Source organism: Neofelis nebulosa, chromosome 15 (assembly GCF_028018385.1).
Source record: "Neofelis nebulosa isolate mNeoNeb1 chromosome 15, mNeoNeb1.pri, whole genome shotgun sequence".
Taxonomy (NCBI): Eukaryota; Metazoa; Chordata; class Mammalia; order Carnivora; family Felidae; genus Neofelis; species Neofelis nebulosa.
In genome coordinates this window covers 6,332,548-6,347,560 of record NC_080796.1, presented here as the reverse complement: position 1 = coordinate 6,347,560, position 15,013 = coordinate 6,332,548, and the positions used below count along the sequence as shown (strand labels likewise).

At 44.1% G+C, this 15,013-nt stretch overlaps 1 protein-coding gene across 3 annotated transcripts; it reads right to left on the bottom strand.

Annotated features, from left to right (window-relative positions):
* Positions 1-370: 370 nt before the first annotated feature.
* LOC131495917 (piwi-like protein 3) lies at positions 371-11,150 on the bottom strand. 3 transcript variants are annotated; one of them, XR_009254180.1, is made up of 7 exons: positions 11,075-11,150; positions 10,264-10,479; positions 7,929-8,085; positions 6,089-6,233; positions 4,607-4,718; positions 823-941; positions 371-449 (listed from the first exon to the last, which is right to left on the bottom strand). XR_009254180.1 is itself a non-coding variant. In XM_058701098.1 (5 exons), coding segments are annotated over exons 2-5 (330 nt in total). In that variant the 5' UTR covers positions 6,091-6,233; positions 7,929-8,044; the 3' UTR covers positions 823-852. The 3 variants fall into 3 exon arrangements, 2 of the variants coding, with proteins under 2 accessions (XP_058557081.1, XP_058557082.1); XM_058701098.1 differs by lacking the exons at positions 371-449; positions 10,264-10,479; positions 11,075-11,150 and adding an exon at positions 1,173-1,299 and having other exon boundaries at positions 7,929-8,044; XM_058701099.1 differs by lacking the exons at positions 371-449; positions 7,929-8,085; positions 10,264-10,479; positions 11,075-11,150 and adding exons at positions 1,173-1,299; positions 6,331-6,967 and having other exon boundaries at positions 6,089-6,237.
* Positions 11,151-15,013: the final 3,863 nt, after the last annotated feature.

Genomic DNA, 15,013 nt, shown 5'->3' with positions numbered 1-15,013 from the left:
AGGAAGTAGCGACAGCTTACGAACTGATCAAAAACGATGTAAGCAATATAGCAGAAAATGAATTCAAAATAATAGCCATAAAATTAATCGCTGGGCTTGACAAAAGTATAGAGGCCAGCAGAGAATCTATTACTACAGACATCAAGGGACTAAGAAACAGTCAGGAGGAGCTAAAAAATGCTATAAATGAGCTGCAAAATAAAATGGAGGTGACTACAGCTCGGATTGAAGAGGCAGAGGAGAGAATAGGTGAATTAGAAGATAAAATTATGGAAAAAGAAGAAGCTGAGAAAAAGAGAGATAAAGAAACATGGCCACTTTGAAATGGTCTTACCACTCTGCTTCTTTGAAGAATTCTTACTTCTTTCATAATTCTTCCTGAGAAGGACACGAAGTTGGGGTCAAATTTCAAATCCCAAAGTTGGAGTTCCTTTTGTGCACTCTTATTTCTGAAAGTTAAAATGTCCACAAATCAACCCAAATGAAGTACGCAAAGGCAATGATCCACTTATAAAATTCTCCTCTAATCTAAAGATGTCTTCTATTGTCCTCTGTGCTGACATGGTACAAAGAAGGTCCCTGGTACCCTGAAATCATGATGTCTTCGCTCTCACATTTGCACAGGGTCTTAGGATCTTTCTATATCATTCTCCCCCTCCAGACTTGCCCTAACTTTGCACTGACAGAAAAAAATAGAGTTGTTCCCTCCAAGGTATCGTTTTCGTCCCAACTGTCACATTTTAGTTGGAGCATGTGAGATGCCAGGGGTTCTACGCAGTCTCCGCTTCAGGACACACACACACACAGAAAAATAACACTTACTTTTGTCCAATATTCGTGAATCTTTGTAATTCATGCTGCCTTTTTTTCTGGATCCAACCTTGTATGCACAGCCATGTCTCTCTTCACTCTGTAGTCTTTATGCAGTTCATCTGTTAGACCTTTCCAAAGACAAAGTTTAGAAAAGATATAGCTAAAGAAGCAAGAATAGTGTAAACTCTCTCGTGTAAACGAGAGAAGCCTTGACCACTGCACCTGCAAGAGGAAGAACCAGCAGAGAGAATGCAGCTCTGGGCCATATGGAGCATTATGAAACGCTGGTACTTCTACATCCTAACACCTGGGGCTCAGAAGGGGTGGACTTCTCTGAAGACTGCACAAATCTGTAGTACCTGTCAGGTAGCACAGCTCGGGAACCAGCATTATAGGCTCATGGGGCGTGTCCTGTTGGCTCTTTTTCCATTTGCCTTTGCTGACCAAAAGTGGCTGAGTTAGGGCAGTGACCACTAGACCATGTTGCTGCTCAACAGAAACAAGAAAGAACACTGCTGTAACTATCGGTGAAGCCTCAGCAGAGTCACGTAAATATGTACAGAAGTGCATTTTGGGGTCACCAACAGAGGCCTGGGGGTGTGCTGGTGATACGGTTTCCTCAAGGTTAAGAACGCATTAAAGGTTCTCTTCATATTCTCTTAGTTAGACGTCCCGCAGATGGCCTCTTTTTTTTCTCTGTCAACACACGTAGCCAAGGAGAGCGGGATGCTCACAGACATTATATTGGGGGTCATTGTACGATCCTTTCACTACATATAAGTAAACGTATGACAGACTCTTAGGATCTGTATTTCTCACTACAGCACTGTCTTAAAGATTCCTCAAACATACTTGAGCACTTTCAAGACGATTCCCAAACGGAGGGGTGGGCAACAAACCCAGTCAACTTTTTAGAGTTGCAATTCCACATCTATTCCCAACATGCCTCTTGCATCATTTCTCCTAAACTCTCAGTCCCTGCTTCCAGGAGGAAGAGATATTTGCCAAGACATCCTACCCCTGGGCTGCAATTTCCGTGCCACAAACTGCCTTTACTCTCCAACACACAGCAATGGTTCTTCATAGATCCTTCCATGCCGATCAGGAAGGTCCTCATCAGTAGGAATTTAGCCACATCAATTCTGGTTTTATCTGACTGCTAAACATCCCGAGAACTTCAAAGGAGTTCCTACCCGCGACAAAACTTCACATCCAGTGTTCATGGCTCTTTTTCTCTTAAGCTGAACTATTAGTTTTATTTCGTATGATCTCATTGCAGACTATACATGGTTTTTTTTCACCCTTAGAGTGGTCTTTAGTTATTTGAAAGACAGCTGGGATTCACCCCCATTTTCCTGGTTCTAGAGTCTTAAGGCCCAAGCTTGTGCAGGTGTCTACATGTGTGTAGAATCATGGCATCCTTTTAGGGCCTCATCTATCAAAACCTTTGGACGAGCTATTCTTCCTGTCAAAAACTTTGGGAAACACGCCTCTTATTTCCCATAGCTGCCATGCAACATCCTAGAAGGATCTCCTCCTCTAACATCAACTTCTGCACCTAAACAGGAGTTCTGTGGTCCTTCTTTGCAGCATTATGAAACCTTTTTTGAAGGCCAGGATTGTACTTTCCTTCTAAGGGCTCATCGATCGATTCCAGGATTTTTCTAGATCTCATGACAACAGGGCAACTAAATTGCCATCTGTCATTAGACTGAGTTCCCACCAGGGCATCCCAAGATGACTCAAATCGTTTCAAATATTTCAGCCCGTCTGTTTTTTTTTTTTTCTCAATTAAACCTGCTGAAACCACAGTCTTAGGTTTCTTTTACATCCAAGGCTCCTGCCTATCAACTCGTGCCAAGAAGGTAGTTTGTCTTCATGTGACAAATCCTCTAATTATTCCCAAACCCACTGCTCTGTGATGCCAGCATGTGTGAATTTACTACAACCTATATATATTTCAACTTCTATGTGCTAGTCATGGTATAAGACAGGAGAGGTATTTACAAGGAGCAAAACCAACACTGTCATGCCCTGGTGGAACTCTGTCTACAGAGAGGGGAGAGATTCATAAAATAACCACTCAAATACAGAATTCCGAATTGGGATAGATGCTATGAAATGCAAGAGCACAACAGAACAGGGGGACCCCACAGAGGCCTGAGGTTGCAGGTTGGTGTGGGGGTGGGGTGGATGTACTCTGGATACCCAGCATGGCTCTTCTCAATCAATGACATTTGAGGTCAAATTTGGAGAATGAACAAGCAAATATCAGCCAGGTATCTCCATCTACCACCTCCATCAGAGCCTAAGTCAACCCCAAAGTCCCCAATCTTCTCACACCGACTCCCCCGTTGTAGTAAATGACTCTGGCATCCACTCACTTCCTACCTCTCCCACCCTAATCCCGGTCACCATTATCATTGACCTAAAATGACTTAGCCACCTCCTCACTGATGTCTCTGCCTCCCTTTTTACCCACATACAGCCCGTTCCTTGTAATTAGACACATCTCTGTAAAATAAAATATATCACTTCATCCATCTGTATAACATCTGACAATATCTCATTTGTCTCAGTGGACAGCACTTTATACAACGTGGCCCCCACTTCATCCTCTGATTTCATATCCTACATCCAAGGATGTCCTCCCCGCAACCATGTGCACTTCTTCACAGAATAATCTAGCCTTGTTTGGGATCTGGATACATCTCGCCCATCTGGAAAGTGGGGTCTTTTCTCTTCTCCCTCATTTGCACACAGCTTGCTCCTTTCAGACATTCACATACCAGCTTCTCAGAGCTTCCCATGACCACCTACTCTGAACCACCAGACACCGTCCATAATACCTCTCAATTTTAATTATCTAGATATATCCCTCATAACCCTTAGAACAGTCTTGTCTGCCGTCTCTCTTCCTGCCGTAAGGATGCAAGTTCCTTAAGAACAGACAACTCAGTGGTCTTACCAATGTATACCCAAGATGTGTAATGGGCACTCATTAAGTGCTTTTTTGGATTGAATGAACAAGAACTAAGTATGAAGCACAAGTGAGGATAATGTAATAGCACCACCCCTTGAAGGGATGCCAGAGGGCTGTGTAGCCTTGGTGGTTCCAAGTAGCCATGGTTTGGATTCCAGTATAAAAATACAAGCTGTTCTTTAAAAAAAATATTTGTAAGTTCTTTCCATTTGTTACAGATATCTGTAATTCCTTTCTCTCATCTGCCAAAGCTAGAAAACTAATCTCCTCAACTAGTGTATCTTTGTGCACCAAGCTAAGTTTACTTATGTCTTTGTGAACAGAGATTGAGGAATCCATGAGTTCTGAGATTCAGCATACAGCTGACATCTTTCCAGATGGTAATTGGTCATTTGTTTCTTCTTTTCAAACCAAATTCTATAGGGCTCAACCTTCTATATAAGGAAAGTGGTCACATATGAAGTCTTGCCATATTTTCTACCCAATGATCCATCAACATGTTTCAAAGTACCATAGCCTCCTCTTAGGCCCACGGGAGAGGCCATACCGGAGCCATTCTAATCATGTGACATTACCCTATATATGAGGCACTCGAATGCATGGATAATACATCTGTCAAGTTACAATACCACTAAGGAGAAATTTTATAATAGATTATATATATGTTATAGGCTAATAGGTGATGTTATATTATTATAATCTAACATACAGGACTCTATATTGCACATGTATTTTTAGGAGACATATATTTGACTACATAATAAGAACAAAATGAGATTTAAATACATTGAAGGACAGGACATTTCCTACCTCCTTGTAGTAGTCTATGAAGGTGATTTCCTCACCACCTGATTTCTTAAACGTACTTCTGGGAGTCTCCTCCCAATTAATAGCATCCACTCGATAGGTTCTATTGTTATACCTGTGGAATGGTCACAACACATAGTAGTATTCCTAACATATTTATGGCATGGGATCATGTAAGAAGTGAGAAGCTTTAAATCCTACAAGAAGTTTCAGGATATATCCACTTTAGTAAATTCATATGACATATAATTCACCTACGGAAGGCTACAATCCAATGGTTTTAGTATATTCACAGAGTTGTAAATCCTATACATTTGCCTACCCACCCTATTTCACATGAATTGAATGATACAGTATGTGACCTTTCCTGACAGCCTTCTTCCACTTGGTGTACTACTTTTCAAGGTTTATCTATGCTGTAGCATGTATTGGTATTTCATTCCTTTTTGTTGCCAAATGACACACTATTTTATGGATGTACATTTTTATTTTTCCATTTGTCAGTTGATGAACATTTGAGTTGTTAACACCTTTGAGCTATTATGAATAATGAGATTATGGACATTCATGTATCAATTCTGGTAGACATAGGTGTTCATTTCTCTTGGGTATAAAACTAGGAAGAGATTGCTGGCTCATATGGTGACACTGTATTTAGCATATTGAAAAAGGGCCATCCTGTTTTCCAAAGAGACCACACCATTTTTACTTCTACCGGCAGTATTTGACGGGTGGTTCCAACTTTTTCACATCCTTGCCGACACTTAGTCTCTGCCTTTTCAAATTTAGCCATCATACTATGAAGGGGTATTTCACTGTGGTTTGACTTTGCATTTCCCTGATGGCCAAGAATATTGAGTATCTTTTCATGTGATTATTGGCCATTTGTATATTTTCTTTGGAAGCCTGTCTATTCAGATCCTTTGCCCATTTTTTTGAAAGTTGGGTTGAAGAAATAAGTAAAAGTTCGGTTCTCTTTTAATTATTGACTTGTAAACATTTCTTACATATGTAGAAGCAAGTTGTTCTGGAGATATGTGATTTCAAATGTTCTCTCATTCTGTTCCTTTTTTTTTTCTTTCTTTTTCTTAACTTTAAATTTTTTGTAACGTTTATTTATTTTTGAGACAGAGAGAGACAGAGCATGAACAGGGGAGGGGCAGAGAGAGAGGAAGACACAGAATCTGAAGCAGGCTCCAGTCTCCTAGCCATCAGCCCAGAGCCCGACGCGGGGCTCGAACTCAGACTGCGAGATCGTGACCTGAGTTGAAGTCGGACGCTTAACCGTCTGAGCCACCCAGGCGCCCCCCTTTTTTTTCACTTCAAAGAAAGAAAGTTTTCAATTTGGTGAAGTCCAATTTACGTTTTCCTTCTGTCAACCCTTCTCTGTTGGCATTTTATTTTATAAGGTTTTCTCTAAGCCAAAGTCAAGAAAATTTACTCCTAGATTTGCTTCTAGGAATTTTATAGAGTTTTAACGCTTACATTTAGGTCTATTTTTAGTTAATTTTGGGGATAAATTGGAGTTAATTTTGTATCTTCTGTGAGGAACGGCCAGGTGGATATCCAGTGGTCCCAGCAATATTTGAGGAAACGAGTATTCCTACCCCAAGAAAGCGGTCTTGAAACTCTTGCTGAAAAAAAAAAAAATCAATGGACTATAAATGTGAGGGTTAACTCCAGGATTCTCAATTGTATTCCATTGATTTTTAGGTCTATCTTCATACCAGTATCCCACTGTCCTAATTCCTAGAGCTTTGTAGTGAATTTTGAAATTGGAAAGCAGGAATAAAGTTGAGGACTCCTACGATGATGCTGGCCAAGCAGCTTTACATCCACGCTCTTCAGCTTAAAATGTCTGGTCTAGAAGAAGGTTAGAAGTAAAACACTTCCGTCAAGTGGACATTTGCTAATGGATGATAATTAAGCCCTGATTGTTAAAAATAGTTAGACACAAAGCAAGGGAAAAGAAATTTGGAAGGAGCATATTCTGTTACATGTGAGAGAGGGTTCAGAGCAGGTGACTGGATCAACATCAGGAATCACAAGAACAGCAAAATCTACAACTGAAACTTATCTTTCTCTCATGCTGTATAGCCAGATGAGAAAAGTGTGGATGGATTCTCACCATTCCCATGCTATTTCTGCCTCTGACCTTTAATGTTTATTGATTCAAAAACTATAGGACCATCTCTTATGGGGGGAAAAAGTTCTCAAAGTGGTTGGATAGGTTTTTAAATAGCAGACTCACAGGACACCTGGGTGGCTCAGTTGGTCAAGTGTCTGACTTCAGCTCAGGTCATGATCTCATGGTTCGTGGGTTCGAGCCCCACATCAGACTCTGTGCTGACAGTGCAGAGCCTGGAACCTGCTTCGGATTCTGTGTCTCCCTCTCTGTCTCTGTCTCTCTCTCTCTGCCCCTCCCCACACTCTCTCTGCTTCTCTCAAAAAAAATAATAAGCATTAAAAAAGTTAATAAACACAGATGTAAAAACAATTGATCCAACTAATTCTTAAAAATTTCCATAGCATCTTTCCTTTGGGATTTGTTATCAACATGCATTAGATCATAAGCAGTTTGCATTCAGAGCAGTTTGTGGTTCACATCAGCACAGAGGGTAATGCTGGTTTCATACTCAAGAATAGAAGCACTATATCCAGGCCAGATTACCAGCCTGCAAACAGAAGACATTAGATGTAAGGGTCAAAGTCCAAGCTCTGAACAAGGAAGCAAGCGTCCCAGTGTTGGAACTTGGGATCTAAAATTGGTGCTTAGGAGTCAAGCAGTTTCAATTTCTTATTTTTAGTAAGAACTGATCTTTTGAAGGACCTTTCCAATAGAGATTTACCTGATGGGCTAGTTATAACTCTTACACTCTTTGTTAAACCATATTGTTACCACCCACAGGCTCACACACCTATAGCCACACACATGCGTATGTATGTATGTGAGAATATATAGGATATAGGTGTATGAATTATAAACATATACACAATATATACACATACATACATGTAGCTATAATTACTATGATTGAAAGTATTTAAGAGAAATCTACTATCCAAATTTTAGAAGATTTAGACTTCTTATGAGGTTTATAGAACTACCGAATACCTCAAGGTTTATGCTTATCACTCTAGGACTGTAAGAGTGAATCTTTTCACTTCGTTCCAAATTTACATGAAATTCTAACTGAATCGTTCATGGCCAGTGGGTACCACTGAAAAGACCATCACTTATAAATCCTACTGCTTCAAATGAGAGTCACTTTCTCAAATGCTTCTATGGTCAGGTCTGTAGAATGTGAAACTTTCCACTGTGTACTTATGATTGAGGAACTCCGTGGCCTCATTCTCGTTGTAATAGTTGCGACCAACTTGCTTCAAATCCATCATCTTCGAAATTCTAGAAATTGGAAGAATGGATTTCGTGGAAACCGCAGTGAATATTATGAAGATTTACTAACAAACACGGAGATACACTGGGGGAAAGAAATCGATCAGTGACTTTGTTTTACAAACGATTAACAGGAAGTGCCTGATACAACAAGGAAATGACATTGTAAGGTAGATATTAAGGCCCCTTGAACCTCCATTTTTCCCTCCTTTACATAATCTACAACAAAGGGTCATGGGAAGGTCATCAGAAGGTCCTTCATCCCCAGAAATGAACTGAAACCTCTTTTGCAGACTACGTGCCTCCAATTTTCATTTTCACTATTTGTGCGTCACCGTAAGTGTAGAACACCAAACAAATGTAGGGGTGCCTGCTTGGCTGAGTCGGTTAAGCACCAGACTTTGGCTCAGGGCATGATCTTGCACTGAGGGCTCAAGCCCCGCACTGGGCTCTGTGCTGACAGCTCGGAGCCTGGATCCTGCTTCAGATTCTGTGTCTCCCTCTCTCTGCCTCTCCCCTGCTTCTGCTCTTTCTCTCTCTCTTACAAAAATAAACAACCATTAAGAAAAGAAAACAAATGCACCTTTACTCCAGGAGAAAGAGGCATCGCTGTGCACAGCTGACATCTGTCCCTCCCTAGACAGGGAGCAGGCACGGGATGTGGGGGTAGGCAGGAAGAACAATGTCAACAATAAGCCACAGAACTCAAGCACATCTAGGTGAGGTTCAAGTGCCGATGCATCTCAAAGATCGCTTGCCCTCCCAGAACACGAGGAGACCTCGAGAACACAAATTCTAGGACCAAACAGCTATGTACAGTGCCACTGACACACTAACATGCAACCAAATCTCAAGGAAATGAAATCTCAGAAACACATTTGCTAGAGAGTATGTTGTAATAACGTAAGCAGTCCAGTGAGGTGGGTTTGAGTTCACTGAAGAATTCAGTGATCACCTTCACAATCTTTTTGCCCCACCGGCTGACCAGTTCTGTTTTCTGAGGTAAAGAAACAACAAAAAGGTCTAGTGCTCCTTCCAAGGAGAGGACGCTCATTACTGGACCACAAAACAACAGGTCACTTGGGTGTCTGGCAGGAGCAATCTTAACCCCCAGAGACACAGGCAGGTAGAAAATATGATTTAGGAGACCCAAATGAGGGTCCGAATCAAATAGTTACAGTGATTTTTTTTTTAACTTAAACAAACTCCTGTAAACTATGCACTTGCTAAATAAATACAGAAGTTTACTGAAGTGGGGTGTCTGGGTGGCTCAGTCGGTGAAATGTCTAACTTCAGCTCAGATCATGATCTCACATTTTATGGGCTCTAGCCCTATATCGGGCTTTGTGCTGACAGCTCAGAGCCTGGAGCCAGCTTCAGATTCTGTGTCTCCCTCTCTCTGCCCCTCCCCCGCTCACACTCTGCCTCTCTCTCTCTCTCTCTCTCTCTCTCTCTCTCTCTCTCAAAAATAAACGTTTTAAAAGAATAGTTATTCAAGTTTATTGAAGAGGGTCAGCTGGGTGGCTCAGTCAGTTAAGCCTCTGACACTTGATTTCAGCTCAGGTTATGATCTCATGGTTCAGGGGTTTGAGCCCCACTTCAGGCTCTGTGCTGTGTCAAACCTGCTTAAGATTCTTTCTCTCTGCCCCCCCCCAATTGCTCCCTCTCAGAAATATTAAATTAAGGAAAAGAAATGGAGTATTAAGTCCTTCCAGTTCTGTGTGTGTATGCGTGTGTGTGTGTGAAGTTTTGGAACAAGAAATAAAAACTTTTTCAATACTTCGTCAGCATTTGAGCCCTATTTGCCATTGGAAAGGTAAAAAATATATATTTTGTTCTTAAATTCATTTTAACCACCAAAATGAGGCATGAGGGAACATCAGTGATAGCCAAACACGGCATGTGGGTTTTGTTACAAATCCTATGGGCAAGAGATCGAGAGGTGTCCATGAACCATTGTATGAAAAAGGTGTATTTGCTATAATACAGGGAGAATGTGAGAGAAAGAAGAAAGGTCAAGAAAATGTCCACTAACAGGAGTGCCTGCATGGCTCAGTTGGTTAAGTGCCCAACTCTTGACTTCAGCTCAGGTCATGATCTTGTGGCTTGTGGGTTCAAGCCCTGTGGCCCTGCACAAACAGTGCAGAGCCTGCTTGGGATTCTCTCGCCCTTGCTCTCTGCTCCTCCCCTACGTGTGCTTTCTCTCTCTCAGAATAAGTCAATAAACTTAAAGAGAAAGAAAGTGTCCAATCACATTACTTACCCTGCTTTTGTAGTTTATGAGGCAGTAATAAAGAGTTCCCATCAAATGTGGGACACTCTTCAATTACGTGTTTATGCTGGCAGAGCAGATCTGTACGAACTTTTCCCTCTTCAACCTCTGGCATGTAATCAATGTTGTACTTATACGTGAGGGGTTCAGGGCGAGAGGTCACTCGGAAATGGTTGGGGAATAGCTTCACCACTCTACCTTGCATTCCTGCAAAAACCGAGGCACAGGTCAATAATGAAACAAGTTGACCAATCGCTCCCCAAACAATGGAGACACCACAATCTTGAGAGCTTAAGTTAGGCCAAACCAAGACATGAACAAGTAACGAACACTTATACACACCTGATGCCCAGAATATGTACCGGCCTTTTAGAGGAATCCTCACACAAACATACATTTAGAGTTAAAACAGGAGATTAAAATATTAAATTAACAGTAACAAGAGATCAAAAGAAAACCTCTTGTAGCACAACGCTTCCAAAAGGGGACGGTGAGTGGGGAGCCACTGTTTGTAATAGTGTTTAGCATTAAAAAAAAAAAAAAAAAAAAAGGCTCAGCACAACCAAAGAACTGCATCATTTTAGTTGCTATAAAAGGAAAAGAAAACTGGAGAGTACATCCAGGCCCCTAAAATAGGTCTCTATTTCTGCAAAGGTGGAGGTTATTAAATCATGAGAAGGTAGGAAGGTACCTCCACTCACAGTGATGGGGTGAAGCTCTAAGATTCTCAAACACAAATGAACCTCAGAACAAGATCAACATGAACAATTCCATAACACTAGGTTGTTAAAGGCCAGCACACCTGTTGTGGAGTCTTTCACATGTTCCAAGTACTGTCGGGTATTCACCACCTGGTCTTGAAAAATGGCTCCAAGACCACCTCTGAATGGTGTCCCTGCTCAGCGCGGCGATGACTGTGTCCATCTTCCCCTCGTCTGGGAGGATGAAGAAGACGGTCCCGTTGCCCGTGTATTCCAATTGTACCAGCTGGCAGGGGAGCACCCGGTCTTTCAGGTACTTGGTGGGGCTCGACTGGAACATCATGGGCACGGTCACCACGGTGCTCTCGTTCACATAGAAGTTCTCCTCCCTGGTGCTTTCCGGGTCGAAGGGGTGTGCCCACATGCCTGGGAGAGGAGGGAGGGGGAGGGCAGGAGACAGGCCCGTGAGAGTGGGTGACACGAGAGCTCTAGGCCGGGTCGCGGCCCCCACCAGGGAGGCGGGAGGTTCCCGGTAAGGTATGAAATCCCCGGCACTTTTGAGCCTGTTGTATTCTCCACCTCTTGGCACGGACTGAGGGTTCACTCTGTTCCTGAGCTGCTAAAAACAGGAGGAGGGGGACAGAGGAGAATGCTGGGCCTTGGATTTGGGGGTCGGATTCAGGAAACCAGATTTTGCCTCCCACCCGAGCCCGGAGTGGATCCCAGATTGGAGGGCTCTGAAATCGTGTCGAATGGAACTCGGGCTGTGAATTCGAGGTCAGGGGTGGGGGAGGTTTGGAGCAAGGGACCGCCCGCCCCGTCCCCGCGCCTTGACGTCAGCCACAGAAGCCCAGCAGGCCCCCTGGTCCCCCGTGGACCGTGCCCACTCCCCCGAGGGCCACACCCCATCTCCTGCGGGCAAAGTCAGGATAAGATGCCCTTGAGGTCACAGGCTCACACCAGCGGCCGGACTCGAAGCCCTCCGCCGTGTTCCGCGATGGCATCCCGTAGCCTCTCTGCCTGCCTCGTGATGGGGAGCTCACTACCTTCACGGACCAGACTCTCCACCACTGGTCAGCTCTTAACGAGAAGAAAATTGCTTCGAGAGCCAAAGCCCGCCTGATCGTGAGGCCTGTCTGCTGAGCCCCTTCGACCCTTCTGGGCTCATTCCAGGCAACCGTGAGTGCTCTCCCAGGTGACAGAACTCTGGATATTTAAAGACGTGGGCAGATCTCGCCAGGGCCTCCGGTGCTCTCCAGGCCTGGAGATGACTGGGGACCCTGCATCCTGGGGGTCCCCGGTGTCTTGGATGCCTTCGGCCCAAAAGCCCCGGTGCCCTTGTGAGGTCTCTGTGTCCCAACTGAGGCTGCCTGGAGGTGGCGGCCAGAGCAGAGGTCCAGGCAGGCCTCTCTCCATCCCGCCGCCTGCAGGATCTGCGGACCACAAGGCCAGAACTCTTGTTCTGTTCAGCCTCAATCTCCGTGAAGGGCTCCTAAGGGAGGCAGTAGGGAGAGGTGGGTGGAGGTGGGGAAAGGGCCGGGTGGAGGTGGGGCCTGGAGCCTATGCCCCGCCCCCTCCCTGGTGCCTGAATGTGACATCGCAGCCTGGCTGTCTCACAGCAAGTGGGATCATTTGAGGGCTTTCAAACCATCCTCCAGGGGAGGCCTGGGACCCCCTGGACTGAAGGCAGTGGTTCACTTACTAAGTGGTCACTTAGTTCACTTACCTGTCCGACTTCCAGCAAAAAAAAAAAAAAAAAAAAAGTGAATTTTTTCAGGGTTAGGTTTTTCCTTGGGCACAAAACAAAATACAGAATGGGGCCCGACCTCTATTTTAGGGGATTTTTTTTTTCCTTGAAAGTTCTCGGGCCATGAGAACTCGGGGTCGGGAAACTTAAGAATTTATGGGGGTGAACTGGGGAGAGCAAGGATGATTCCTGCAGAAAACCTTCTAACGATATTTTTAGTGTTCTCAAAAAAAAGAAAAAAAGCTGTCGAGAGAGTCCACTAAGTAAGGGACATGCCAGGGACACTTTGCCTGCCCTAAGTTTAGTGACGGATAGCTATGCCACTGCTCATTGCTACTTATTATGCCGGCCTTCTGGAAACATATTAGGGTAGCCCCAGCTTAAACAGGGGCTTGCCACTTAGTTTGGCTGTGTTCCAGAAAATCTGTATACAACAAAGCAGCACATGCCCCTGTCAGCTCTCGCATTCAGATTTCTATTTCCAAAGCCGTTTGGATTTTATCACCAGAACTACTCTTTTCCATCAGCTCAGTCCCACTGTGGTCATGAGAACATTGAGAAACTTCCAGATGACGTCACCAAATGACGTCACCAAATGACGGCTGTCCCACAAGCCCCCTCGTGGGCCCCGGAGCACCCCTTCCTCCGTACCTGGGTTTACTACCCTCTGCTTCCAAGGAAGTGCTGTCAGAATCTCTATGCAACCACTGTTGAGCTCCTGCCATGTGCCAAGCACTGTGCAAAGGCACTGGGGCCTCCAAAGAGACAAGGATACCAGGCAGGAGCACACAGTCTGTGGGAGAGATGGCCTGTGGAGTTTGGGGGAGCACTCAGAAACCTTTCTGGGCAAACATTTCCAGAGTCCTTGACCCTCCCGCGATTGAGTGTAAAGAACACGAATGGAAACACCAAAGACCCTGAAGGGCCAACTAATATTTGACAAGGGAGCCGAGATAACTCAATGGAAAAAGATAGTCTCTTCAATACCTGGTGCTAGGAAAACTGGGTGTTCATGCAAAAGAATGAAGCTGGACCCACATCCTACACCACATGCAAAAGTTAACTCAAAGTGAATTAAAGATCGGAAACCATAGGGCACCTGGGTGGCTCAGTCAGTTAAGCATCCGACTCTTGACTTCGGCTCAGCTTATGATCGCGCAGTTTGTGAGTCTGAGCCCCACATCAGGCTCCGTGCTGACAGTGCAGAGCCTGCTTGGGATTCTCTCTCTCTCCTCTCTCTGCCCCCTTCGTCTCAAAATACATAAATAAATGTAAAAAAAATCTGAAACCATAAGGCTAGAAAACATAGGGAAAAAGAAGCTCCCTGACACTGATTTTGGTGCTGACTTTTTGGAGATGACTCCAGAATCGCAAACAACAAAAGGAGAAATAAACCAGAGGGACACCTCAAACTAAAAAGCTCCTGCACAGCCAAAGATACAATCAACACAACGAGAGGCGGCCTACAGAATGGAAGAAAACATTTGCAGACTGCATATTGGATAAGGGGCTACTATCCCCCATATATAAGGAGCTCATATACTTTGATAGCAGAAAGCAAATAATTCAACTAAAAAATGAGCGGAGGCCTTGAATAGGTATTTTCCCACAGAAGACGTACGAATGGCCAACAGGTACATGGAAAGGGGCCCCACATCCCTCATCGCCAGGGAAATCCAATCAAAGCCACATGAGCTATCACCTCCCACCCGTGCGTGTGGCTAGTGGCAAAAAGACGAGAGAGAACAAGGGTTGGTGAGGATGTGGAGAAGAAGGAGCCCTCGTGCCCTGCGGGCGGGAACGCAGATCGGTGCAGCCGATTTTACGTGGAAAACGGTAGGGAGGTTCCTCAAAAAGTTAAAAACGGAAATTCCATATGATCCAACAATCTCACTCCTGGGAATACATCAGAAGGAAATTCACTCACCATCTCAAAGAGATAAAGACATTATCTGTACTATGTCCGTCACAGCGTTATTGACAGTAACCGAGATGCAGAAGCAACTTAGGTGTCCACTGATGGATGGATGGATGGGTAAAGAAAACGCGTGCACACACACACACACACACACACACACACACACACACACACAGGGATATTATTTAGCTACAGAAAAAAGAAGGAAAACCTGCCATTTGTGACCATATGGATGAATCTTGAAGGCATTATCCTAAGTGAAATGAGTCGGACACAGGAAGACAAATACTGTATGATCTCACAGGTATGTAGAATCTAAAAACCTAGAACTCCTACCACGTGAGGGGATGTGGGTGTCAGCTCGCCTCATCTTGG

Excerpts from the sequence above, each read along its gene's own strand:
- LOC131495917 (XM_058701098.1), bottom strand. Across the intron at positions 1,300-4,606 it reads TCATAGACTACTACAAGGAG|CAACATGGTCTAGTGGTCAC; the intron begins GTAGGAAATGTC and ends TCTGTTGAGCAG. Across the intron at positions 942-1,172 it reads CGAGCTGTGCTACCTGACAG|GTCTAACAGATGAACTGCAT; the intron begins GTACTACAGATT and ends GTCTTTGGAAAG.